This window comes from Equus asinus, chromosome 4 (genome assembly GCF_041296235.1).
Source record: "Equus asinus isolate D_3611 breed Donkey chromosome 4, EquAss-T2T_v2, whole genome shotgun sequence".
Taxonomy (NCBI): domain Eukaryota; kingdom Metazoa; phylum Chordata; class Mammalia; order Perissodactyla; family Equidae; genus Equus; species Equus asinus.
In genome coordinates, this window is record NC_091793.1 from 109,332,467 (window position 1) to 109,358,907 (window position 26,441).

Consider the following 26,441-nt stretch of genomic DNA (forward strand, 5'->3'; position numbering starts at 1 on the left):
GTGGTTGTCTGCCTGCTGCAAGACATGCCAATAGTCAAGAGGCAAGGTGGTAGGAGAGAAAGGACTTTATTACAGATTGCTAGCAAGAGGGAAGATGGCTGACTACTGTCTGAAAGAACCATCTTACACAACAAAGACTACAGGCCAGACATATAGGGAGCTGGTCTCTGAGTGGGGGAGGCACCTGGTCTCCTGGTTCCGGCATTCGTCTGATTTCCGGGTACTGTCAGACATCTGCTCTTAGTTCCTGATAGTCTTTTGTTTTACTAGATGTGCATCAGAGACTGGAGTAAGGCCCTTACACCCTGCTCTTTCAGTTGTCATTGACGATGGCTATCAGTATAGACTCTGCCCAGAGTCATCACATTCCTAAGGAACTCAAAAGAACAAAGGTAGCAATTTATAGCATCTGGGAGGGGCCATAACATGTACAGAACACGTCTGCGTTACTTAATCAGAAGTCATTCAAAGCTGCAATATAATTTCTCTTCTACAACGACTTCCCTTCTGTCAACCTTGTGTTGAGCTGGTATCATTTCCACTAAAGCTTTTGAACAGGAGAATGTTAGTGAGAATATACTTCAATCTTCTAAAAAATGTACTTTATAAGATTAACCTGGTAATAGTGTGAGGGTAAGAACTGATTCAGGGGGAAAATTAGTGCCTCAATAATAACAGTATTTTAATAATAATTAAGGGTCGATAACACTGGCAATCTACATCTCAAAACGAAATGCAGATGCTTAAAGTGCATCTGAAAGAAGCCGTGTACAATTCCTACATTCCGGGTAAATGAAGAAAAAATTGTCCATATTAAAAATTTTCTAAGGCGAGTCTGTTAAATCCGTAGCTCTCAACTTTGAGGGCCAAAAGGTGGGGGTAGGGAACAGAGGAGCGCCCCAGGCAAGACAGACAAGGAACGGGCACCGCAGCCAGAGGGGGCGTGTGCAGGGGAGGGGACACGGATGGAGGTGCGCGGCAGCTCCGGGGTATCGCGAGAGTTGGGCGGGCCGAGCAATCGCAGCAGTCAATTCCCCCACCCTCCCGGGAGGAGCCGCCGGCCCTGGACTCTCCAAATTCTGAGCTCTCATCATGGCGGCGGCGGCGGCCGCCGCGGCCGTCGGGGGGTCGCAGTCGCCCCAAGCCGAGCTGCCCGCGCCCGGGCTGGCCCTGGACAAGGCGGCCACCGCCGCGCACCTGAAGGCGGCCCTCAGCCGGCCGGACAACCGGGCAGGTGCTGAGGAGCTGCAGGCGCTGCTGGAGCGGGTGCTGAGCGCCGAGCGGCCGCTGGCTGCGGCTGCGGACGGCGAGGAGGCAGCGGCGGCCGGCGGCGGGGGCGGTGCGGGGGCGGCCGAAGAGGAGGCCCTGGAGTGGTGTAAGTGCCTTCTGGCGGGCGGCGGCGGCTACGACGAGTTCTGCGCGGCGGTGCGGGCCTACGACCCCGCGGCGCTCTGCGGCCTGGTCTGGACAGCCAACTTCGTGGCCTACCGCTGCCGGACGTGCGGCATCTCCCCCTGCATGTCGCTGTGCGCCGAGTGCTTCCACCAGGGCGACCACACCGGGCACGACTTCAACATGTTCCGCAGCCAGGCCGGGGGCGCCTGTGACTGCGGGGACAGCAACGTGATGCGGGAGAGTGGGTGAGTGAAGCCCTCCCCCGGGGCGCGGTGCACCGCGGGCAGCGCAAGCCGGGGTCTGGGGAGGCTGGGGGTGGGACTGGGAGCCGACCCTGAGCTGTCAAGGGAAAGGAGTGGGGGAGGGTGCAGCCACATGGGGATGGAGGTGACTGAGCTGTCAGCGGTGGAAACGGGGTGGGGAGGAGGGGAGATCGAAGAGCATGTTTAGAGAACGGGGCTGTGAATTGCAGGGAAGCCAGGGCGAGTGAGTGATAGCGAGAGGAGTGCCAGTGCGTGGGGTAGGAGGGCAGGGGGGAGAAAAGGATACTTGAGGAATCTGGTGTCGAGCTGTCAATTGGGTACTTGTTGGGAAAGGCTGTAAAGCTGCCTGATTCTTGGGAAGAAGCTGATGATGTGATTTGGATTGTCTGGGGAGAGGATGGTACTGGGCACCGAATTGGGTCGCGGGATGGTGAGAGTCGAGGAGGTGGTCTTGCGACTGCAGGGAGGACAGCTTGGGGAAAAGGACTTCTGAGCTGTCAGTGTGTGTCAGTATGAGGGAAGGAGCTCTTGAGCTGAAAGGAGTTGAGGGAGGAGGGAAGGGGAGGGGCCTGCATGAAAAGTGACTGTTGAGCTGTCAGTGGAGTATTTGGTGTGCTGGAACGACATCTAGAATTGGGCTACTGAGCAGTCAGTTATAGAATACCCTCCATACCAGAAGAACAAACAAAACACTGAGCGAATTAGGAATCAAGTGTTAGGTCTCCAGTTAAAAGGGCACTTTATTCACGGACTTACTATGTGAACATCAGTCTAAAGGAGACACTCAACAAATGCTTTTTTGATAGGAGCGATGTACCACGGTATTGGGATTCAGGACAAAAGACATTTCAGTGGTTGGAATGAGTTATAGAGTTGGTACGTGTAGTGTCTTGGCTTCGGACATGATGTCAGTGTCTGGGGAAGTCCTGGGAAAAGAAAAATCTTACTGAAAGAGAGGAGATTTTGGCTGGGCAGTAGTTGAAAGAATGTTAGCAAATCCAGTTATTCAAGTTTTTCAACTTTAAAGTCTTATAATTAATAATAGAATATAACCCCTTTAAAAATGGTCACTATCTTCTTCTTTGGAGTACTTGCAGCTTACTCTTACTCTGGAATGTTTGTATCTACTAGGTGCAAGCAAGGCACCAAGTTCCTAGGATATTAAAAATGAACAAGACATTGACCTACCCCTTAAGCCACTTACACTAGAGTAGAAAATGATAGATTCCTTAAGTAGTCTGGAAGTTAGAGAATGCATCTGCACTGGGAGTAAGAAAAAGGCTTCAGAAAGGAGATATTTTGGGCTTGTTAATAACAACAACAACAACAACAGTAGTAATTGCAGCTAACATTTGAGATCTTAAAGTGAATGCCTGGCACTTAAAAGTACGTTTTAAAAATTAGTGTTTGAATAGGTAAAATACTGATATAGCTAAAGCAAAAAAATAAAAGATTGTTTGAAGTTTCCCTCCCATCTGCCCAGTTCCTTCCTGCCATGATTAGTTTCTCTTAGTGCAGAAAAGCAAGGATGAATATGTATTTTGACTCTTTTAGTCTCTTTTTGTGCAAAAGGTAACATATCATATGCACTGTTCTACGCATCTTGCATTTTTCACTTATCTAGGAGGTCTTTCCATGTCAGTGAATCAGTGTATTCCTTCTATTTTTTTTAAACTGCTGCATAGTGTTCCATGTCATGAATTTGCCATTCTTCATTTAATCATCACTTTTGATGGACATTTGGGTTTCTAGTATGAAATAAAAAACCTGGTATAACTGTCTTTTCACACCTGTGCAAGAATATCAGTGGGATAAATTCTCACAAGTGGTATTTCCAAATTGCCCTCCATAAGGCTTAGCACTAAGCAGAATATGAGACTGCTTGTTTTCCAACAGCCTTATCAACAGAGCATTATTAAAACTTTAGACTTCAAATATTAACTGCTTTACATGTTTTGACTTATGTAATCTTCAGTAACTCTGAGATTGTTACTGTTATTATTCCCATTGCACAGAAGAGGAGAGTAGGGCACAGAGTTTTGAAAAACTTGCTCAGGATTACACAGGTTGTAAGCTAAACATGCTGGCTCCAGAGCCTGGCTGCTCAACACTTTTCTCTCCTGAGTCTACAAATAGCATTCTTATTGGTACTTCCGTTCAGTACTGTTTTTTCTTTTTTCTTTTTCTTTTAATATGCCATTCTTACTTGGACCTTTTTTTCTTTTTACAAACTTCTTTTAAATTTAGCAGGGATTTTAGAACATAGAGGAGGTGAAACAATCCTTTACTGATACGTAGACATTTTTGTTTCTTAGCCTTTAGGAGATCCTCAAAGAACATGAAAGTAGGAAATAATATTGATTCTCTTCTGAATTTTGGAACACAGTGGTAGTTATCGGTTGATCTAGATAAGATGTAAATCTAATCTCTAACTGTGATGCTTCAGTGCAGAAGCGGATATATGTCAGTGAGTTTCTCTGAAGTTACTTGTATAGGCTTAGGGCGTCCGGGCTGTAGAAAGCCCACATCCTAATCTCCTAGCATTTGCCTTTACTGACTTCTTCTAGATACTTATTTCCACCCTCAGTCTGACAACCCTCTATGAGTTGATACATAGTACTTAAAGATTTATTATTGTCTTTTTGAAAGGTAGAGCTCTTGCCTGTGTGTGCCAGCAGTTTCCATGTCCAATTTCATAAAGGGTAAGAATGAACAATAACAATATTGTGGCCATGTGATTATTCTGAAGGTTTTACAGCTCTTTGGGTTGAATAGAATAATTCTTCTGGGCTGCACACCTAATCTACTGCCTCCAGAGACATGAGTGATGTTAGTCAGCAGTGCAGGTTAAAAGGCTGCCTCTGGAACCTTTTTAAACGAAATCATCAACAACTTAGAGCAACGTTCCTGGTGCGCAAAGCTGGACTACGCTGGCATATATATTTAACTTAAATATATTTAACTTTTCTCAGTTTTTGATATTTCTTAAAATCTTTTTAGGTTGCTAAAGATTGAAGACGTGTTGATTTTGGGGTTGTTATTCTAACTGCCTTAGAAGTTTGTAAGTCCTGTTGTTCAGTCAGTTTTAAAGGAAGGATTCCATTTTTCTCTGTATCTGTATTCTTAGTAAAAGAAGAAATCCTAATGTGCCTTAATTTTTTTCCAAGTGTCTGCCTATTGTGGGTAGGATGTTGTATGATTGGAGATGGAGAGGAATCTTGGATCCATCATGACCTGTATTACTATTTAATTTTCAAATTTGTAATCATAGAAATATGGGGAGAAGATTCAGTGATTTTTGATTAGTAGTATCAGATATAATAAATGTGGCAATATTAGCAGGTATACAAACCAAAGGAAGAAAACTGAATTCATTTGTGGGATGAAATCACAAAGGCTATGGAAACTATATATTAATAACTGTATGTATAACAGCATAGTTTTGCTACTAATGAATAAGTACAGTCGTCACAAATGGTTGATGGATGGATGAACTTAAAAAAAAAGGTAATGTGGGGCTGGCCCCGTGGCCGAGTGGTTAAGTTCGCGCGCTCCGCTGCAGGCGGCCCAGTGTTTCGTTAGTTCGAATCCTGGGCGCGGACATGGCACTGCTCATCAGACCACGCTGAGGCAGCATCCCACATGCCACAACTAGAAGAACCCACAACGAAGAATACACAACTATGTACCGGGGGGGGGGCTTTGGGGAGAAAAAGGAAAAAATAAAATCTTAAAAAAAAAAAAAAAAAAAAGGTAATGAACAATCTAAAATAATGTCTGTGTGGTTTTGGGTTCTGATGGTACTAACCAGGAATTGGAATTTTAAACATTTGGTTCTCAAATTTTCTTGGAGAGGATGACTGTTTTCATGTTCTATCCTGTATTATAGATATTTTTGCCTCCTTGCTTATTCTTTTTCATGGATTCTAAGCTCTTTAAAAAGCAGGACCTTCATCTTGCTATTTAATAAGAGGCCAGCACAGTCGCTTGTACTTAGTAGGTGCTTAGTAAATGTTGAATTAAATTGGGTAATATAATGGCTGTTATACATGAAAATTTCCCCTAAGACTATATTGCTCTAGTTATTCAGGAGGCAGCATTAATTATTAAATCCATAGCAGCTTTTTTCAGAGAGCTTCAGGGATGATTTCTTTCTTTTTCAATTTCAGAAGTAATACATTTTGGTTATAATATAAAATTAAGTAGATAAAGTAAAAAGTAAAGGTTCTTCTTCCTCTGTCCCCCTACTCAGTGAGAGATTTCCCTTACTTTTTTTTTTTTTTTTTTTGCTGAGGAAGATTGTCCCTGAGGTAATGTGTGTGCCAGTCCTCCTCTACTTTCACGTGGGGTACTGCCACAGCATGGCTTGATGAACGATGTGCAGGGCCACGCCTGGGATCTGAACCCATGAACCCTGGGCCTCTGAAGCGGAGTGCGTGGACTTGACCACAACACGGCTCCTCCTTTAACTTTCTTTTGAGCTTAGTTATACATTTAAAAGATGTTAGTTACAAATTTACCCAGACTTTCTAGATGTTTTGTTGTGGAAAGTGTTTATGTTATTTGGTCTGTGGCAATGCCAGAAATGGAAGCAGTGACTGACTGGTTGAATATTGTCATACTCTTCTGTACCTTGCTTTATTCCCCTTAACATATTTATTGAACACAGTCTCTTATTAACATAGAACTGTTTTGTTTTCTTTTTAAAAGTTAAATAATATTCCATTGCATTTTCATATTTTTGTATTTTACTGTTTTTTTATGCAGTCAGTTCCCTACTGGTAGGCATTTAAATTTTGTCTAGTCTGGGGCTATTATAAACATTGTTGCAGTCAGTATGCTTGGATACTCTTCTTTGTGTATGTGTGTGAGCATAATTGTGAGGATAAATTGCCTGAAGTTATATCTTGGTTAAAGGAAATGTACATTTTAAACTTTAATAGAGCCCTCCAAAGAAATTAATTTACACTCCTACCAACAATGTACAAAAAAGTATGTTTCCCCTCATTTTGGCTAATAGTTGTGGTGTTACCAGTATTTCTGATCTTTGTTAATTTGTTAAGTGAAAAGTGTTACTGGGGCCAGCTCCGTGGCCGAGTGGTTAAGTTCGCGCCCTCCGCTGCAGCGGCCCGGGGTTCGGATCCTGGGGGCGGACATGGCACCGCTTGTCAGGCCACTTTGAGGCGGCGTCCCACGTCCCACGTCCCACAACTAGAAGGACCTGCAACTAAGATATACAACTATGTATCGGGGGAGGGGGGGTGGGGGGTTTAGGAAATAAAGCAGAAAAAAAAAAGATTGGCAACAGTTGTTAGCTCAGGTGCCAATCTTTAAAAAAAAAAAAAAGAGGAAGATTGACACCAGTTGTCAGCCTAGGTGCCAATCTTTAAAAAAAAAAAAGTTATTTTGTTTCATCTATTACCCTCTCTCCCCAGTGCCCTTTCCTTCCAAACTGGAGTATTTTGAAGCAAATTTTAGGTATCTTATAATTTAATTTATAAATATTTGAGTACATATCTCAGTAAAGAGATGTGAACTCTTAAAAATAAAACATAACCCAATGTCCATTGACCAATGAATGGATAAAGAAAATATGGTATATACATAAGATGGAATATTATTCAGCCTTTAAAAGGAATGAAATTCAAGCACATGCTACCATATGGATGAACCTTGAAGACGTTATGCTAAGTGAAATAAGCCAGACACAAAAGGACAGATACTGTATGATATTTATATGAGGAACCTACAAAAGTCTAATTCATAGAGACAGAAAGTACAATAGTGATTGCCAGGGGCTGGGGTGGGGGTGGGGGAATGGAAGATTATTGTTTAATGAGTACAGAGTTTCAGTTTGGGAAAATAAAATTCTTGACATGGATGGTAGTGCTGGTTGCACAAGAATGTGAATATACTTAAAGCCATTGAACTGTGCACTTAATAGTGGTTAAAATGATCAGTTTTGTGTTATGTATGTTTTACTACAATTAAAAGAACAACCACAGTACCATTACCACACCTAAAATAGTCACAATGATTTCTTAATGTCTTCAAACATCCAGTGAGAGTTCAGACTTTTCTAGTTGTTTCATAAATGATTTCTGAGAGTTGATTTAGAATTAGGATCCAGGGGCCAGCCCCGTGGCCAGGTTCACGTGCTCCGCTTTGGGTGGCCCAGGGTTTCACCGGTTTGGATCTTGGGTGCGGACCTAGCACTGCTCATCAGGCCATGCTGAGGCAGCATCCCATATAGTACAACCAGCAGGACCTGCAACTACAATATACAACTATGTACTGGGGGGCTTTGGGGGAGAAGAAAAAGAAAAAAAGATGATTGGCAACTGATGTTAGCTCAGGTGTCAATCTTTAAAAAAAAACCCAAAAAACCCTTAGAATTAGGATCCAAACAAGGTTGTCATATTGTGATATTGTGTTTGGTCGTTATAGCTTTTAGGTCTCTTTTAATTTATAGTCCCCCTCCCCGTTCTTTTCTTCTCTGCAATTTATTAGTTGAAGAAATCCACATTCTGGGTTTTACTGATTGCATCTCTGTGATGTTTAACTTGTTCCTCTGCCCATTATTTCCTGTAAACCAGTACTTGGATCTAGAGTCTTGATCAAATTTTAGGTTGTGTTTTCTTTTTTTTCTTTTTTTTTGGCAAGAAAACTTTATAATGGTATTTTATACTTCCTGTTGCATCATATCAGGAGCCACAGAATGTCTCCTTGTCTCTTCTTTAGTTAATGTTAGGATTGATCAGTGAGTTCAGGTTTGTCACCCCGATCTATTTATTATAAAGATCCCTATCATGTTAAAGATTTGAGTGGCTCTTCATTTTCATTGTCCAGATCCATTATTTTATTAGGGGTTGCAAAATGGTGATCTTCTAATTGTATTATCCTTTCATATTTTAGTGAGAGTTCTCTCTAAAGTGCTCTACTCGTAAAGTTTCAAGGATCTGCCATACCCACATCTGTATCTCTAGACACGTTTTGCAGAGATCTTCTACTGAAGGGGTGCACTGTGGTCAAGTAAGCTTGAGTAAGGAAGGAAGGAAGTACTACACACTCTATCTTCTTGGCTATCTGCAATGCATAACATTTTAAAGAAATCCTATAATAAAGAAATCTGTAACTTTGAAAAATCTGAGGTTCATTGGTTAAATCCAGGAAACTGTTATTTTTGAGTCATACCAATCTGGGAAATTTTGTCCACTTGAACATCCTGCTGTTACCTTAATGTCACACGTCTAAAATTGAATCAATTATATATCTCCCCAAACTAGTCCAGGTAGATTTGATTTTCCTCTTCCTTATTTATTTACTCATTTTATTAGTATCTTTTTTTCCCCCCAGAATCAGAAATCCCAGCTATTACTGGCTTAAACCTTGAAAACATTTACTGTTTTGCAGCTCAGGATTCGTTCAGCAGCTTATTAATGTCATTGGGGATAGGCTTTTTATGACTTTTTGTTCCATCACTTGGTTTGTGTACTTTTGGTCTTTGTTGTCTCATGGTTGGTGGAAAAACAGAGGAATGAATTTGGGTTACATATCTAACAGTGTCTCCTCATGTTGTTTTTGATTCTTCCCTTTCTCTCTGCTTGCGTGTTTGGTACCAAGACCTGTTCTTTTGTTTTGTCTCAGATTTGTCATTTTCATTCTGTTATCACCTTAGCCCAAGCCTTCATCACATCGTAACCTATTCCATGATGATAATTTACTGTTTTCCTGCCTGTAATAATTTCACAGTCCAGTCTAACCTTCACTCATATAAAATTCTGCTTTACATGTGTCACTCCTTTGCTTAAAATGGCTTCCCATTGTTTATATAGGCTAAAGTCTAGAGCCCTTAGCCTGATGTCGAAGTTTATCACAACATGGCCTCTACCTACATTGCCACCCTTATCATCTCCATTGCAGTGGAATTCTCTCCATTATTTTTTAGCTCATTGTCTCATTATATATTACTGTCCTTGAAGTCTTATGTTGTACCTTGTCCTCCAAAGTCCAGTGGCAAGTATTAATTTCACTATCAAGCTCTTCTGTAAGAGTAGCACTCCTATAGCATAAGTACAGTGTGAAACCTTTGTACAGGATTGATATTCTGCATTAAGACAATATTCTTCATTTCTAGTTTATATCTGTAGAAATGACAAACTTTCAATAAAGATTTGATGACAAAGACCTGTGCCATGTCTGATTCTTTTATATATATCCTTTTCACATGTATTCAGATATTTAGTGAATTGGTTAATTGTATCATACTTTGTGTTTATTGGTTTTGTAGGGAGGGTGTTAGAGCTAATCTCTTAAAATTATGTATGTATGTAAGTATTTACATGGATTACTTGTGAAATTTACTCCCCTATGAATCTAAGACTATCTAATTCTCAAGTTACAAGTTCACATAAAGGAATACAACACTCATGATCTAAGAACTTGGAGGAAAAAGAAAAGTTGAAGAAATTTTTTGTTCCCTTTTCTGTGTTCAGTGTACTTTGTGTTATTGCTAATTTGTTAGAAATAGTGTGGACGTTCTACTTAGTGTAGAAGATTCTACTTCAGCTGGAAGTGTAATTTCTAGTCATCTTCATTGTAACAAAGTTTAACTAGAATAGAGCAATTTGGAAGTCTTGTTATGGTAATTATTTTTTCTAATCATTTTTGTGTTATAAACTCTTTAAAACTATTTTCAGGTATGAAATGTTTCAATATACAGCAAAATACAAGAATGATATAACAGATACCTTTGTACTCACCACTGAGATTAATAGATGTTAACCTTTTGCCATATTTACTTTACAGCTTTTTTGAATCACAAAACCAGAGGCCTTGCTCTTCTCCTTTCCTTTCTCTTTCCCTCCTCAGAGGTTACCATTATCCTGAAATTCCTCTGTCATATCCTGTGTCATATATGACTGCATAACTTTATATATAACTATAAATATACAATTTTTCTACTGTTAAATTTTTATGTAAATGATTTTATATTGTATGACTCCTTTTGCAGCTTAGCTTTTTCACTGGTGTTGCCAATATAGACTAATTCATTCATTTCTAACTACTGTTAAGCCTTCTATAGTATGGTTAAACCACAGTTTGCTTATCTAGTTCTTTGCTGATGGACAATTAGATGCTTTACATTTTTTCCTGTTTCCAAAAGGGCTGCAGTGAACATTTTTGCGTGTATCTCTTTGTATAGCTATACTAGAATTTCTTTAGGATAGACTGCTAGGAGAGGAATTGCTGGGTTTTAGACGGTGCTGTTCTTTAGCATTGCTAGATAGGTAAGAATCGCCTTCTGATGGTTTATCCCGGTTTACTTCCAATTATACTTCAACCAGAAATTTGAGTTCCTCTTTTTCTACTTATTAAAACTTGGTGAGATATATAGGTATAAATTTTTGCCAATCTGTTGGATATAAACATATTTTTAAAATTTGCATTTTCCTGACTACTAGTAAAGTTGAACATCTTTTCATATGTTTTTAGGTCATTTGTTTTCTTCCTTTGTGAACTGCTGGGTTATATTCTTTGCCGTTTTGTATTTGGGATTTATTTAGTCCATTTGGAATTTATTTTTACATATAATGTGAGCTTGAGATCTAATTTTATTTTTTTCGGTATGAGGATCCAGTTGTTCTAGCACTATTTATTGAAGAGTCCTCTTTTTTCTCCATTGATCGTAGTGCCACCTCTGTCACATACCAACTTCTACTTGTGTCCTAAGTTCTCTGTTGTATTGATGTCTCTTGAAACAGTATCATACTACTTAATTATTATAGCACTAGAATAAATCTTAATATGGCAGGGTTTCCCTTATTATTGCTCTTTAAAAGAATCTTGGCTATTCTTGGTCCCTGACTCTTTCATTTGAAAGAGGGTCAGCTTGTCAGGTTCTGTGGAAAATTCCTGTTAGATACTGATTGAAATCATGTTAAATTTGAGCACATTGTAGAAGGAGACATGTACAAGATATTCATTGTAATACTGTTTGAAATAGGCAAAAATTAGAAAAAAGTGAGATTAGTAAATTGTGGTTTAATCATTCAGTGGCATACTTTACAATAGAACACATATACTGTCATCTTTATAGATTAAATCTGCCTATCCATGCGAGTAGTGTAAGTTGTTTTCTCTTTCAATAAAGTAATTTACTCTGTAAATTCCATATCTTTTGTTAGATTTGTTCCTGGGTACCTTATCATTTTTGTTTCTACTATAAATGGTATCATTTTAAAAGTAACTTTTTCTAATTCCTTGTTTATTGATTTTTTCCAGTATTTTATATTATAAAAAATTTCAAATGCTATTGATTTTATGTTGATGGAGCAACCTTCTGAAGTCTCTTTTAGTAGTCTGTAGATTTTCTAATTAGTGAGTGCTTATTATATGTCAGGATTTATATATATCTCACTTAACATTCTCAAAAAGCCCTGGGAATTGATATTGTCATCTCTGTAAGTAAAATGTAGTCTCAGGGAAGCAACATGACCAAAGTTACACAGTTGTTATTCTCACCCGTTTCTGTCCACATCCAAAGCCTGTGTTCTTGACCCCTGTTGCCTCTGTTGATACTGCATACTAGTAAAGTTAAGGAAATCTTTACAAAGAATTTGTGTTGGATCTGGAAGGAGATTGGGAGTTGAAGGTAGATGTAATGGATAGAGGGAGCAGAAAACACACAGCTTCACAGGCTTGAAGGAACATGATGTAATCAAGCAAGAGTAGTTTTCACCCTCACTCTTGAATAATATTTTAACTGGGTAGAGAATTTGAATTGACATTTATTTTGCCTTGCACTTTGAAAACGCTATTCTCTTGTCTTCCAGACTCTGTTGTTGAGAAGTTGTTTGCAATTTAATTGTTGCTTTATAACTAATCTGCTTTTTATTCATTGGTTGTTCTTAAGATTTACTTTTTGGTTATCTGCAGTTCACTATGATGTGTCTAGGTGTGGCTCTTTTTGTTGGGCTGGTTCTAGATGAGGATTTGTGTCTCTCATCACTTCTGGAAACTGTCAGCCATTGTTCCTTTGAATTTTAAGTCTCTCCCATTCTTTATTTTCTGTTTTAGAACTACTATAACATAATTGTTGGATCTTTTCATTCGATCTTCTCAATAGAGCTCACTCACTTTCTATCCATTTATCTTTTCTTTTCCCTCCTGAATTGGGGATGATTTCCTCAGATCTGTCTTCTAGATAATTCCTTCTTCAGCTCTATCTAATCTGTGGTCCAGTTTGTCTATTGAGTTTTTAATTTGAGCGAATGTGTTTTTCATTTCTAGAGATATCTTTTAAAAGTGTCCTGCCGCTTAAACAAAAAAGTCTTGTTCTTTTGTTAGGATTTCAATTCCTTTTATACCTTTAGTAATTTTAAAAATAGTTTTTTTGTCTTTTCAGAATTTTTTTGTTCTATTTTTTGAAGTTTTTTGGAAATGAGCCTGTTATTGTGCCTGCTAACACTCTTGATGGATTATTTCTTTGTGTATTTTGAAATTTTGGAATGTAAGCTCTTTAGTGTTTGTATCTGAGTCCAGGGGCAGAGTGGAGTAGGAATGTTTTCTCTGTGAGAATGCCTAGTGGTTTGGGTTTGAAGTGGCCTCTTCAGAGTGATTTTTTGCCAGCAGTCACAGACATCATTGACCCAGTGCCAATTTTAAAAATTAATTTCTGTCTTGAGGAGTTCCAGTACAAGATGAGTAATGTAAATTTAAACCTTGAAGTTACATGAAACCTAGATTTGGGTTTTGACTTCGCATGGGAATTTTAACCCTTATCCATTGCTCGGGTATAGATGCCCTGCCTGTAGGTGATTTTATTGGGAGGGGTGGGGACAGTTTAATGGAACATATTCTTGAAAGTATCTCTGGAAATCTAACCTATAATAATGGGAAGAATGTTCTAGAATATGGGTTTATAAGAATATATTAGTATAGTTTTGATTTGTTAATTATGATATTTTCATCATCACAAAACTGTTAGCTTATGTCATCAATAGAAAACACCCATTTTTTTTTATTGAGTTCATAATAGTTTACAACATTGTGAAATTTCAGTTGTGCATTATTACATGTCCGTCACCATATAAGCGCTCCTTTTCACCCTGTGCCCACCTCCCAGCCCCCTTCCCCTGGTAACCACTGAACTGTTCTCTTTGTCCTTGTGTTTGTTTATATTCCACACATGAATGAAATCGTATGGTGTTTGTCGTTCTCTGTCTGGCTTATTTTGCTTAACATAATACCCTCCAGGTCCATCCATGTTGCTGCGAATAGGACGATTTTGACTTTTTTTTATGGCTGAGTAGTATTCCATTGTATGTACATATACCACATCTTCTTTATCCAGTGATCAGTCTGTGGGCACTTGGGGTTGCTTCTATGTTTTGGCTATTGTGAATAATGCTGCAATGAACATAGGGTTGCATAAGTCACTTTGAATTGTTGATTTCAAGTATTTTTGGATAGATACCCAGTAGTAGGATAGCTGGGTCATATGGTATTTCTATTTTTATTTTTTTGAGAAATCTCCATACTGTTTTCCACAGTGGCTGCACCAGTTTGCATTCCCACCGGCAGTGTATGAGGATTTTCTTTTTTCCACAACCTCTCCAACACTTTGTTATTTTTTATTTATTTTATTTTATTATTATTTTTTTATTAATGTTATGATAGATTACAATCTTGTGAGATTTCAGTTGTACATTTTTGTTAGTCATGTTGTGGGTACACCACTTCCCCCTTTGTGCCCTCCCCCCACCCCCCCCTTTTCCCTGGTAACCACCGATCAGATCTCCTTATCAATATACTAACTTCCACCTATGAGTGGAGTCATATAGAGTTTGTCTTTCTCTGACTGGCTTATTTCGCTTAACATAATACCCTCGAGGTCCATCCACGTTGCTGTGAATGGGCCAATTTTGTCTTTTTTTATGGCTGAGTAGTATTCCATTGTGTATATATACCACATCTTCTTTATCCAATCATCAGTTTCTGGGCATGTAGGTTGGTTCCACGTCTTGGCTATTGTAAATAATGCTGCGATGAACATAGGGGTGCAATGGACTCTTGAGATTTCTGATTTCAGGTTCTTAGGATAGATACCCAGTAATGGGATGGCTGGGTCATATGGTATTTCTATTTTTAACTTTTTGAGAAATCTCCATACTGTTTTCCACAGTGGCTGCACCAGTTTGCATTCCCACCGGCAGTGTATGAGGATTTTCTTTTCTCCACAACCTCTCCAACACTTTGTTATTTTTTATTTTAGTGATTATAGCCTTTTTAACAGGTGTAAGGTGCTATCTTAGTGTAGTTTTGATTTGCATTTCCCTGATGATTAGTGGTGTTGAACATCTTTTCATGCGCCTATTGGCCATCTGTATATCTTCTTTGAAGAATGTCTGTTCATATCCTCTGCCCATTTTTTGATTGGGTTGTTTCTTTTTTTGTTGTTCAGTTGTGTGAGTTCTTTGCATATTTTGGAGATTAATCCCTTGTCGGATATATGATTTGCAAATATTTTCTCCCAGTTGATGGGTTGTCTTTTTGTTTTGATCCTGGTTTCCTTTGTCTTGCAGAAGCTCTTTAGTGCAGAAGTCCCACTTGTTTATTTTTTCTTTTGTTTTCCTTGTCCGAGAAGACATGGTATTTGAAAAGATCCTTTTAAGACTGATGTCAGAGAATGTACTACCTATATTTTCTTCTAGAATTTTTATGGTTTCAGGTCTCGCTTTCGAGTCTTTGATCCATTTTGAGTTTATTTTTGTGTGTGGCCCAAGATAGTGGTCTACGTTCATTCTTTTGCATGTGGCTGTCCAGTAGAAAACACCCATTTTTCCCAAGGGACTTTTGAAATTGGTTTTGGTAATTTTCCGTTTAGACTTTGTGAGACTATATCTTCCTATAAGGCCGTGTTTTGGTGACACTTCAAACATTTGTTATCTATTTCTCCTTGGGTAAATCACTTAATTTTCCTTGGCTTTAGTTTTTCTCACATGTAAAATGGGAATGGTATTTGACTTGCCTGCTCCAATTTTTTTTAAATAAAATGAGACACCACATACAAATATAGAATCGTATTATTCCCACTTACGCGATTGATTGCCCAGGACTATGAAACACATTGGAACATCATATTAATATTCCATTATACTGATGGTCTTGTCTTATTAGAGCATTGGTTTGGAATGCTTGACTAAGGCGATTGTGTATGATTTTGAAGGCAGTTTTTGGAACCACTTTATTGAGGCATAATTGATTTAAAGTAAGTTGCACACATTTAAAGTGCAGTGTTTAATAAGTTTTTGCTTATGTTTACACCTGTAAAACTATCACCACAATCAAGGTAGTAAACATAGCAACCATCCCCCCAAAGTGTCCTTGCACTTTTTTGTAATCTCAACCTCCTTCCTTTTCCTGTGCCCCTTCCCCCAGCAACCATGGGTCTACATTCCTTTGCTATAGATTAATTTGCATTTCTACAGTTTTATATAAATGGAATTATCAAATATTTTTTAAAAATCTAGTGGCTTTCACTCAATGTAATTATTTTTGAGATTCATTCACGTTGTTGTGTGTATTAGTAGTTCATTCTTTTATTATTAAGTAGTATTCCACTGTATAGATATACCACAATTTGTTTATCCCTTCATCTGTTAACGAACATTTGAGTTGTTTCCGGTTTTTGGCTTTTACAAATACAGCTGCTATGAACATTCATATACAGGTCTTCATGTGGATATTAACAAGTTTTTGTATGGATACTTTCATTTCTGTTGGATGAGTACCTAGGTGTGTAATGAGTGAATCATATGATAGATGTATGTTTAACTTTTAAAAATTAAAATTATTTTTATTGTGTTTATGTTATAAACTTTGACATTTTAATCATTTTTAACTGTACAATTCAGTTCCGTTAATTACATAATGTTTAACTTTTTAAGAAACTTTCAAAATGTTTTCCCATGTGGGTGTTCCATTCTACATTCTTACCAGCAGCGTGTGAGAGTTTCAGTTCCTCTGCATCCTTGTCTGCATTTGCTGTGCTCAACCTTTTAATTTTAGCAGTTCTAATAGGTGTTTAGTGGTATCTCATTGTAGTATTAATGTGTATTTCCTTAATGACTAATGATGTTGAGTATCTTTTCATGTGCTTATTTGCCATCTATATTTCTTCTTTGATGAAGTATTGGTTCAAATCTTTTGCCTATTTTTTTATTGGTTTGTTTATTTCCTTTGTTTCTAATTATTAAGTTTTGATAGTTCCTTATCTATTGTGAATACGAGTTTTTCCTCAGATGTATGATTTGCAAATATTTTCTCCTGGTCTGTGGCTTATCTATTAACAATATCTTTTGGAAACCAGAGGTTGTTAATTTTGGTGGAGTCCAGTATATCAATGTATTCTCTTTTGGATGCTGCTTTTAGTGTTAGAGTTAAGATGTATTCCACATCAAGATTTTTTTCCAGAAGTTTTGTAAGTTAGGTCTTACATTTAGGTCTATGATCTATTTTTTTTTTAAAGATTTTATTTTTTCCTTTTTCTCCCCAAAGCCCCCCAGTGCATAGTTGTACATTTTTCGTTGTGGGTCCCTCCAGTTGTGGCCTGTGGGACACCGCCTCAGCGTGGTTTGATGAGCAGTGCCATGTCCGCGCCCAGGATTCGAACCAACGAAACACTGGGCCGCCTGCAGTGGAGCGCGCGAACCTAACCACTCAGCCACGGGGCCAGCCCCTCTATGATCTGTTTTGAATTAATTTTTATATATGATAGGTATGGATCGAAGTTAATTTTTTTGTATATGGGTTGTTGAAAAGACTATCCTTTCTTCATTGAGTAGCTTTGGCACCTTCATCAAAAATTAGTTGTCCATTTCTGGACTTTCTGTCTTTATACCAATGCCAAACTGTCTTGATTACTGTAGCTTTATAGTATGTTTTGAAATCAGATAGTGTTAGCCTTCCAACTGTTACTTTTATTTCAAAGTTATTGTGGATATTCTAGGTCCTTTGCATTTATATTTGAATTTTAGAATAAGCTTATCAATTTCTACAAGAAAGCCTACTGGTATTTTGACTGAGACTGAGTTGAATCTGTAGATCAATTTGGGGATAATTGACATCTTAACATTCCTGAGTCTTCCAACCTATAAACATGGTAAATCTATTAATTTATTTAAGTCTTCTTTAATTTCTCTTGGTAGTGTTTTGTAGTTTTCAATGAAGGTCTTGAACATTTTTTTAATGCCCAAGTATTTCATAGGCTATGCTATTATAAATGGTAGTTTAAAATATTTCAATTTCTGGTTGTTTGTTGCTGGTATTTAGAAGTACAATTGAGTTTTGTGTATTGATCTTGCAACCTTGCTAAACTTATTCATTCTAGTAGCTTTTTGTAGATTCCATTAGGTTTTCTATGTGTATGAGCATGTAGATTGTGAATAAAGATAGTTTTACTTCTTCCTTTCAAATTTTCTTACTGCCTTTTCTTTCTTTCTTTTCCTTTTGTGCCCGATTGCATGAGGCAGAACCTCCAGTACAGTGCTGAGTGGAAGTGGTGAATGAGGATCTCCTTGCTTGTTCTTGATGTTAAGGGAAAATAAGTCTTTTATCATTAAGTATATTAGCTATGGGTTTTTTGTAGATGCCCTTTATCAGGTTGAGGAATTTCTCTTCTATTCCTAGTTTGCTGAGAGTTTTTTTTTAGTTTAAATCAGGGATGGGTTGTTGGATTTTGTCAGATGTTTTTCTGCATCTATTAAGATAATAGTGTAATTTTTCTATTTTAATCTGTAGATATGGTGAATTACATGGAATAATTTTGAATATTGAACCAATCTTGCATTCCTGAGATAAACTCTATTTGGCTATCTTTTTTTTTTTTTTTGAGGAAGATTAGCCTTGACTAACATCCACCACCAATCCTCTTTTTTTGCTGAGGAATATTGGCCCTGATCTAATATCTGTGCCCATATTCCTCTACTTTATATGGGGGACGCCTGCCACACTTTATATGTGGGACAAGCACTGCATAGGTCCACACCCAGGATCCTAACCAGCAAACTCTGGACCTCCAAAGCAGAGCACGCGAACTTAACCACTGTGTCACCAAGCCGCCCCCAGGCCATCTTTTTCATGTGTTGCTGGATTCAAGTTGCTAGTATTTTGATATGAGAATTTTGATACCTATATTTAAGAGGGATATTGGATTGTAGTTTTCTTCTTTTGTAGTATCTTCTGATGTTGCTATCAGGGTGAAGCTACCTTCATAATTTAGGAAGGAGTCCTTCCTCTTCTGTATTCTTTAAGAGTTTATAGAATATAATTTTTTTTCCTTAAATGTTTGGTAGAGTTTGGCAGTGAAACAATCTAGGTTTGGAGTATTTATTGTTGGAAAGTTTTTAAGTACAAATTCGGTTTCTTTAATGATGTAGTGCTTATTCAGGTTAGCTTTTTTTCTTGTGTGAGCTGTGGCAGTTTTAATCTTTCAAGGAATTTGTCCATTTTATCTAAGTTGGTGAATTTATGGGCAAAACATTGTTTGGAATATTTATTGTTCTTTCATTGTCTGTACAGTATGCAGTGATATATTCATTTTCATTCCTTTATCACTGTTGTTGCTCTTTTCAAGGAACCAGCTTTTGGTTTTATTGATTTTTCTGTTATTTTTTCTCTTCCTGCTCTTAATTTCGTTGTTATATGCTTTTTGTTATTTTCTTCCTTCTTCTTGCTTTGGGTTTAATTTTGTCATCTCTTTCTGGTTTCTTAAGGCAGCATTTTAGATAATTGATTTGTGACCTTTTTCTAATGTTAAGTGTTTAATGCTATACGTTTCCCTCTAAGCACAGTTTTAGAGGCATCCCACAAATTTTGATCTATTTTCACTTTTATTCAATTCAAAATATTTTCTGTTTTCTGTGATTGCCTCTTTGGCCCATGGTTTGTTTACAAGTTTTGAGGCTTTTCCAGATTATGTATTAGTAATCTCTGGTTTAATTTTGCTATGATCGAGAATGTACTTAGATGACATCAATTCATTTAAAGTTGTTAAGGTTTCTTTTTTTCTTTTTTAAGGTTTCTTTCATAGTCCAAATATGCTCTGTCTTGGTGAATGTTCCGTGTGCACTTGAAAAAAGTATGTATTTTTCTGTTGTTGGCTGTAGTGTTCTATAAATGTCAATTTGGTCAAATTGGTTGATAGTGTTGTCAAGGTTCTCTACATTATTACTGATTTTCTGTCTACTTTGTTCTGTTCATTACTGAGAGAGGAGTGTTGAAGTCTCCAAGTATAATTGTGGATTTGTCTCTTTTTCCTTGCACTTGACAGTTTTTGGTTCTTATATTTTGAATTTCTGTTGTTAGCTGTACACTTAGGATTGTTATGTCTTCTTAGTGAATTGACTGCTTTATCATAATATACTGTCCTCTCTATCCTTGGTCATATTCCTTGTTCTGAAGTCTACTTTGTTGTTACACATATTTTTTTTGGTTAGTATCAGCATGGTATATATTTTTTAAAATCTTTTTTCTTTTAAACTGTTTATGTCTTTTTATTTAAAGCCCATTTCCTGTAGCCAGTTGATCTTGTTGGGCCTTGCTTTTTTATCCAGTCTGATAATTTCTGACAGTGGTATGTAGACCACTTACATTTGATATCGTTATTGTTATGGTTGGATTAAATTCTGTCAACTTGCTGTTTTTTTTCTGTTTATCCCATCTATCCTTTGTTTGCTTTTTTCCCTCTTTTCTGCCTTCTTTTGGTCTGAGTATTTTTCATGTTTCCATTTTATCTCCTTTGTTGTTGTTGTTTTCTGCTGAAGAAGATTGCCCTGAGCTAACATCCGTTGCCATTCCTCCTGTTATTTTGCTTGAGGAAGATTGGTCCTGAGCTAACATCTGTCCAATCTTCCTCTATTTTTTTTGTATGTGGGACACCTCCACAGCGTGGCTAGTACGTGGAGTAGGTCCACACCTGGGATCTGAACCTGCGAACCCAGGCCACGGAATCAGAGCACACAGAACTTTAACCACTTGGCCACCGGACAGGGCTCTCCTTTGTTGTTTGATTATCTTGTTATTTTACTGATTGATTTATGGTTTATGGTATGCCTTTAACTTATCACAATCTACCTTCAGTTATGTTGTACTACTTCATGTATAGTGTAAGAACCTTGTAATTGTTTATTCTCTTCCAGCTTTTATCCTGTTGTCATACATTGTATTTTTACATATTTCATAAACCCCTGAATACATTGTTGTTATTTCTATTTACACAATCAGTAATTCTAAAAGAGATTTAAAAGATTAAAAAAAAATTCTTACCCTTCTAGTTACCATTTCCAGTGTTCTTTATTCTTTTGTGTAGGTGCATGTTTTCATCTGGTATAATTTTCTTTCTGCCTGAGTGACTTCCTTTAACGCATATTGTAGTGTGGGTTTGCTAGTGATAGATTCTTTCATTTTTTTCTGTGTCTAAAAATATCTTTATTTTGCTTCTTTTTTTGCCTTTGGTTTTGAAAGATAACTTCTTGGTATAGGATTCTAGTACTTTAAAGATGTTGTTCCAGTGTCGTCTTGTCTGCATTATTTCCAAGGAGAAATCTGTCATCATTCTTTTCTTTGCCTCTCTGTACCTAACCTGTCTTTCTCTGTGGCTGCTTTTCAGATGGTCTCTTTAACCCTGTTTTTGATCAGTTTGGTTATGATGTCCATTAGTGTCATCTTTTCCTGTTTTTCGTACTTGGGTTAGTTGAGCTTCTTGGACCTATGGGTGTATAATTTTAACCAAATTTGGAAAAAATTTGAACATTGTTTCTTCAAATATTTTTCTACCTTCCTTACTTTTGGGGACTCTAATTACTTTCATATTAGGCTCCTTGAGGCATAGCTCACTGATGCTGTTTTCATTTTTTAGAGTCTTTTATTTTTGTTGTTTTATTTTTTTTTAAAGATTGGCACCTGCACTAGCATCTGTTGCCAATCTTTTTTTTTTCTTCTTCTCCCCAAAGCCCCCTGGTACATAGTTGCATATTATAGTTGTGAGTGCCTCTGATTGTGCTACATGGGACGCCACCTCAACACGGCCTGATGTGCGGTGCCATGTCTGCGCCCAGGATCCGAACTGGCGAAACCCTGGGCTGCTGAAGCAGAGCCCACGAGCTTAACCACTCGGCTACAGGGCTGGCCCCCATTTTTGTTATTTCTATTTCTATATCTTCAGGCTCACTAATTTTTTCTTCTGCATTGTCTAATCAGTTAATTCAATCCATTGTATTTTTTATGTCAGATGTTGTAGTTTAATTCCTAGAAGTTCAACTTTTTTATGTCTTCCATAGCTCTACTTAACTTTGGAACATGTGGAATACTGTTATTTATAACTTTTAATGTTCTTTTCTGCTAATTCTAACATCTGTGTTAATTCTGGATCACTTTTGATTATTATTCTCCTCAATACAGATTTTTTTTCCCTGCTTCTTTGTATTCACATATTGGATGCCTGACACTGTGACTTTTACCTTGTTGTGTGCTTGATATTTTTTCTGTTTATGAATACTTTTGAGCTTTGTTTTGGTATACAGTTAATTTTCTTGGAAACAGTTTGATTTTTTCAGGTCTTGCTTTTATGATTTATTAAGTGGATCTGGAGAAGTGTTCACTCTAGGGCTAATTATTTCCAATTACCAAAGAAAGACTCTTCTGAGTCACATGAGTAGTGTCTCATGAATTATGAGTTTTTCCAGTCTGGCTGATGGGAACAGATACCATTCTTGATCCTCTATGTGTGCATGTACTAATCCTTTCAGATGTTTTTTGCCTGGCTTTGGGTAGTTTCTTCATACTTATGTGCTGTTCTTCACTCTGGTGAATACTCTGGGGCACCCTGTGTAGATTTCTGGGATTATTTCTCTGTGCAATTCTTTTCTCTTTGGAACTCTGTCCTACCAGCTTTAGTTGCGTAGATTTTCCTGGACTCTGTGTTCTGTCTTCTCAACTCAGGAAGTTTGCCTGCCTCCATTTGATTCCCCTTCATTGTGTTTTGGCCTTGAAACTCTCTCAAGTCATTAAGCTGTGACACTTATAGGGCTCACATCACTTGCTTCCCATCTATCAGAGATCATTATCAACTTCATTGACTGATGTCCAGCATCTTGAAAACTATTGATTCAGGGCCAGCCCCAGTGGCCTAGTGGTTAAGTTTGGCACGTTCCTCTTCAGCTTCCCGGGTTTGCTTCCCTGGCGTGACCTACACTACTCGCTTGTCAATAGGCATGCTGTGGTGGCAGCTCACATAGAAAAAGAGGAAGATTGGCAGTGGATGTTAGCTCAGGGTGAATCTTCCTCAGGAAAAAAAAAAAAAAAAAAAAAGAGGGGCCAGTCCCATGGCACAGTGGTTAAGTTCGCGTGTTCTGCTTCAGCAGCCCAGGGTTTGCCGTTTCAGATCCTGGGTGCGGACCTGTGTACCGCTTGTCAAGTCATGCTGTGGCTGATGTCCCACATAAAATAGAGGAAGGTGGGCACAGATGTTAGCTCAGGGCCAGTCTTCCTCAGCAGAAAGAGGAGGATAGGTGGCAGATGTTAGCTCAGGGCTAATCTTTCTCAGAGAGAAAAAAGAAAAAAACCCTCAAAACCATTGATTCATATATTTTATCTGGTTTTTGGTTGTTTTGGATAAGGGGGTAAATCCAGTGCCTGTTACCCTATGTTGGGCTGAAGTGCAAAAGCACTCAAGTGCAAGGTTTTTTTTTAAAAGCTTTTATTTTGATACAGGTTTTAGTTAATTCACTTTTAATTAATATAGTTTTGGAGTAAAGAATAGTATCATAATAGTGTTTTTTTTCCTTCTTTAGTGTTAAGTAGTACTTTGATTATAACAGATTGAGGAGAAAGTGGTATTACACATCCTCCCTTTTTGAGAGCAAATATATTTTTCAATGAGACGCTTAACTCAGTTACTTATGCACCTATTTATAGGACAGTATTATATGCTATATTCTCATAGCTCTATTTGCCTTGGTCAGTCACCCAAATGGACTTTCTTCTGTATATGTGCTCCCCCCAAATCTGTTGCTTTTAGCTCTAATTTTGGGAGATTGCTATTTCCTTTTAGAGAAGGAGGACCACACCTGTCAGAACTCTGCTGTCATCTGCTTTCATGGGTAGTTTTTCCTGAAAATGTGTAATGTCAAGATTCTTAGTTTTCAGTTAGGCACTTTTAGTTTGTTATTTATAAGGTTGTTCAGACATTCATAAGTTAGATAGAATATGTATGGTATGTCTCTTTCCATTCTTTTACTTTTAACTTAAATATATCTTTATATCTAAAGTGCATTTTCTTAGCTAGAATTATTGTGGAGATCATTTTGTAATATATACAAATATCTATTATGTTGTATACCTGAAACTAACATAATGCTGTATGTCATTTATGTATCAATTAAAAAAATAGTGTATTTCTCATAGAGAGGATATATTTGGATTTTGCTGTTTTCCAATCCAGTCTGACAATCTGTCTTTTAATTGACATGCTTAGACTATTCACATTTATTGTCCTTCTTGGTAGGGTTTTATTAACATCCCTCATCTTGCTAGTTTCCTATTTTGCATTATGTTTTTTACCCCTCTCCCCCACACAATTTCTGAGGTAGACAGTATTTTCCTCATTTTGTGGAGGAGGAAGTTAAGGGTATGAGTGAGTCTTACTCAGTGAGTAGCAGCTGGCATAGCTGGGATCCAAGTCTTCTGAGTTGGAGTCTGTTGAATAAATATTGGTTTGAAATGTGAACCGCTCTTTTGCTGGGTGGTTAACCATCTACACCAAGACACCTTTTCACAGGTGCTTGTATTGCCTGTAATTTGCCCTATGTAGTTATTTTTTCCTGGAAATTATTTATGTAGATGACAGTGTAGTTTAATGTCTTCAGGATTTAGGCTGCCTATTTGTAAATGCGCATGTAGAATTTTAATGCTAGAATGTACCTTGGAAATTATATACTCCCAACTCTTCATTTTGTAGTTGAGATATACCTTAGATCTTTGAAGCAGTGATTCTGATTTCCGTATTTTAAGTACTTTCCTCACAATCTAAGAGCAGTGACCTCATTTGATTAATAGGTCAATGGATTAATGGATTGATTTGATTAGTAGATTAGGTAGACTTTTGTGTTTTCTATTCTATGGCTGTACATCCTTTGGATCCTTCTAGAATGTGGAGTTAGCAAACTATGCCCAGGAATTGGCTGCTTGTTTTTGTAAATAAAATTTTATTGGAACACAACATATTTATTTACATACTGTTTATGACTACTTTCACTCTACAAAGGTAGAGTTGAGTAGCACCACAGAGACCGTATGGCTCTCAAAGCCTAAAATATTTACTGTCTGGCTCATTAAGAAAAATTTTTGGCTCCTATAATAGAACTATGGATTTTTTTGGATTTAGAAATGCCCTTTCTTTCCCAACTAATTAAAATTATGAGCAAACCTGTGAATAATTATTAAATAATTTGAGATCTCATCTGAACCAAAATACCATGAAAGAATGCAAACTGTTGCTAGATGTGTTTTGGGCTTTAATATTGTCTTTTTTCTGAACATATACTGGTGTATGCATAACTAGCAATCACTTAACCATTTGAAGTCTAGTTCAAAAGGTGAGAGGGAGGAGTTACGAATGAATGCCTGAGAAAATGGTGCCACCATTAGCTGAAATTAGGAACCCAGGAGGGGGAACAGATTAGGTGAACAGAGATCATACAGAACTTGAGCAGGGTCAGAGGCAGACAATTTTTGAGCACTTTCCATTTTATTTAGCAATGACTCATTTATCTGTTGCTGATTAGGGTTTATTATAAACTATGAGCAGGATATTTTTGTGAGGTAATTACAAAGATGCGCTGGTTCTTAAAATGAAACAACTTTTTTTCCCTATAAAGGGACTTAATTTCTTTGAAATCTGCATAAATTTATGTGTTGTTTCTGTGTATATGTATATATGTGTAGACGGGAGTGATGAAAAGAAAAAATAAAAAGAGAAACCTGTTAAATAATTCTAGTCAAAACGTCCTCTGAATATATAATTTTTTTTAACAATAATATGAAAAAATCTCTAAAGTAAGTGTTCTTCATCTCTGAAATTATTGATTTAATGTGTTATAGTTTTGCTAATTATATTTCTCATCATCTACTCAATTATCCATCTTGTAATGAGATGCTCTAAAAGAAAAGAGGTTTAAGTTTTTATAAACCTGAACTTTAGCACTGGTAGTTAGGGTTAACCCTTCTCTTTGAGAAGGTGGGAAGTGAGGCCTTGCCTTAGATTTATTTGGAGTAATATTGAGTAGGGGTTTTAACTGAGGTTATGAGTTTCTGTATTAGTAAATCCTAAGTGTTTTTATGTTATCAAACTTACATACACAGGAAAGAGTATATAAAGTGTATATGTACAGTTTAAAGAATTTTAGTAAAATGGACATTCATGTACCACTACTCACTTTAGTAGATCATTAAATAGTGATAAATATTGATAGATATTTTATATTATCTTAATCCTTATATAAAATGAATTCAAGCTAATGTAAAATCTTAAGGTGATGAAGGTTTTTTTTTTTTTTAAAAGACTAAAGAAAGCTTTGGAGAATATTAAGAGATTATGTATTGACATTAGAGAGGTTTAGCTATAATGTTGGTATTAAAAATACTATGTATAATAGATTCTTAAACCCAGATAATTTTTCATTGTCATTTAGTTAGAAGGACTATGCAGCTTGGTTCCCCCCC

At 37.3% G+C, this 26,441-nt stretch overlaps 1 protein-coding gene across 7 annotated transcripts in view; it reads left to right on the forward strand.

Moving 5' to 3' along the window:
* Positions 1–1,001: 1,001 nt before the first annotated feature.
* The window catches only part of UBR3 (ubiquitin protein ligase E3 component n-recognin 3), a 229,898-nt gene continuing 204,458 nt past the window's right edge, over positions 1,002–26,441 (forward strand). For 5 of the 7 annotated variants that reach the window (XR_011502861.1, XM_070508074.1, XM_070508076.1 and 2 more), the window contains exon 1: positions 1,002–1,640. Coding sequence is in view for 6 of the 7 variants with exons in the window: in XM_070508074.1 (XP_070364175.1) it covers positions 1,093–1,640 (548 nt within the window). In the remaining variant the exon portion in view is untranslated. The remainder of the gene's footprint in view (positions 1,641–26,441) is intronic. The other 2 variants (XM_070508075.1, XM_070508080.1) reach the window with 1 other exon arrangement.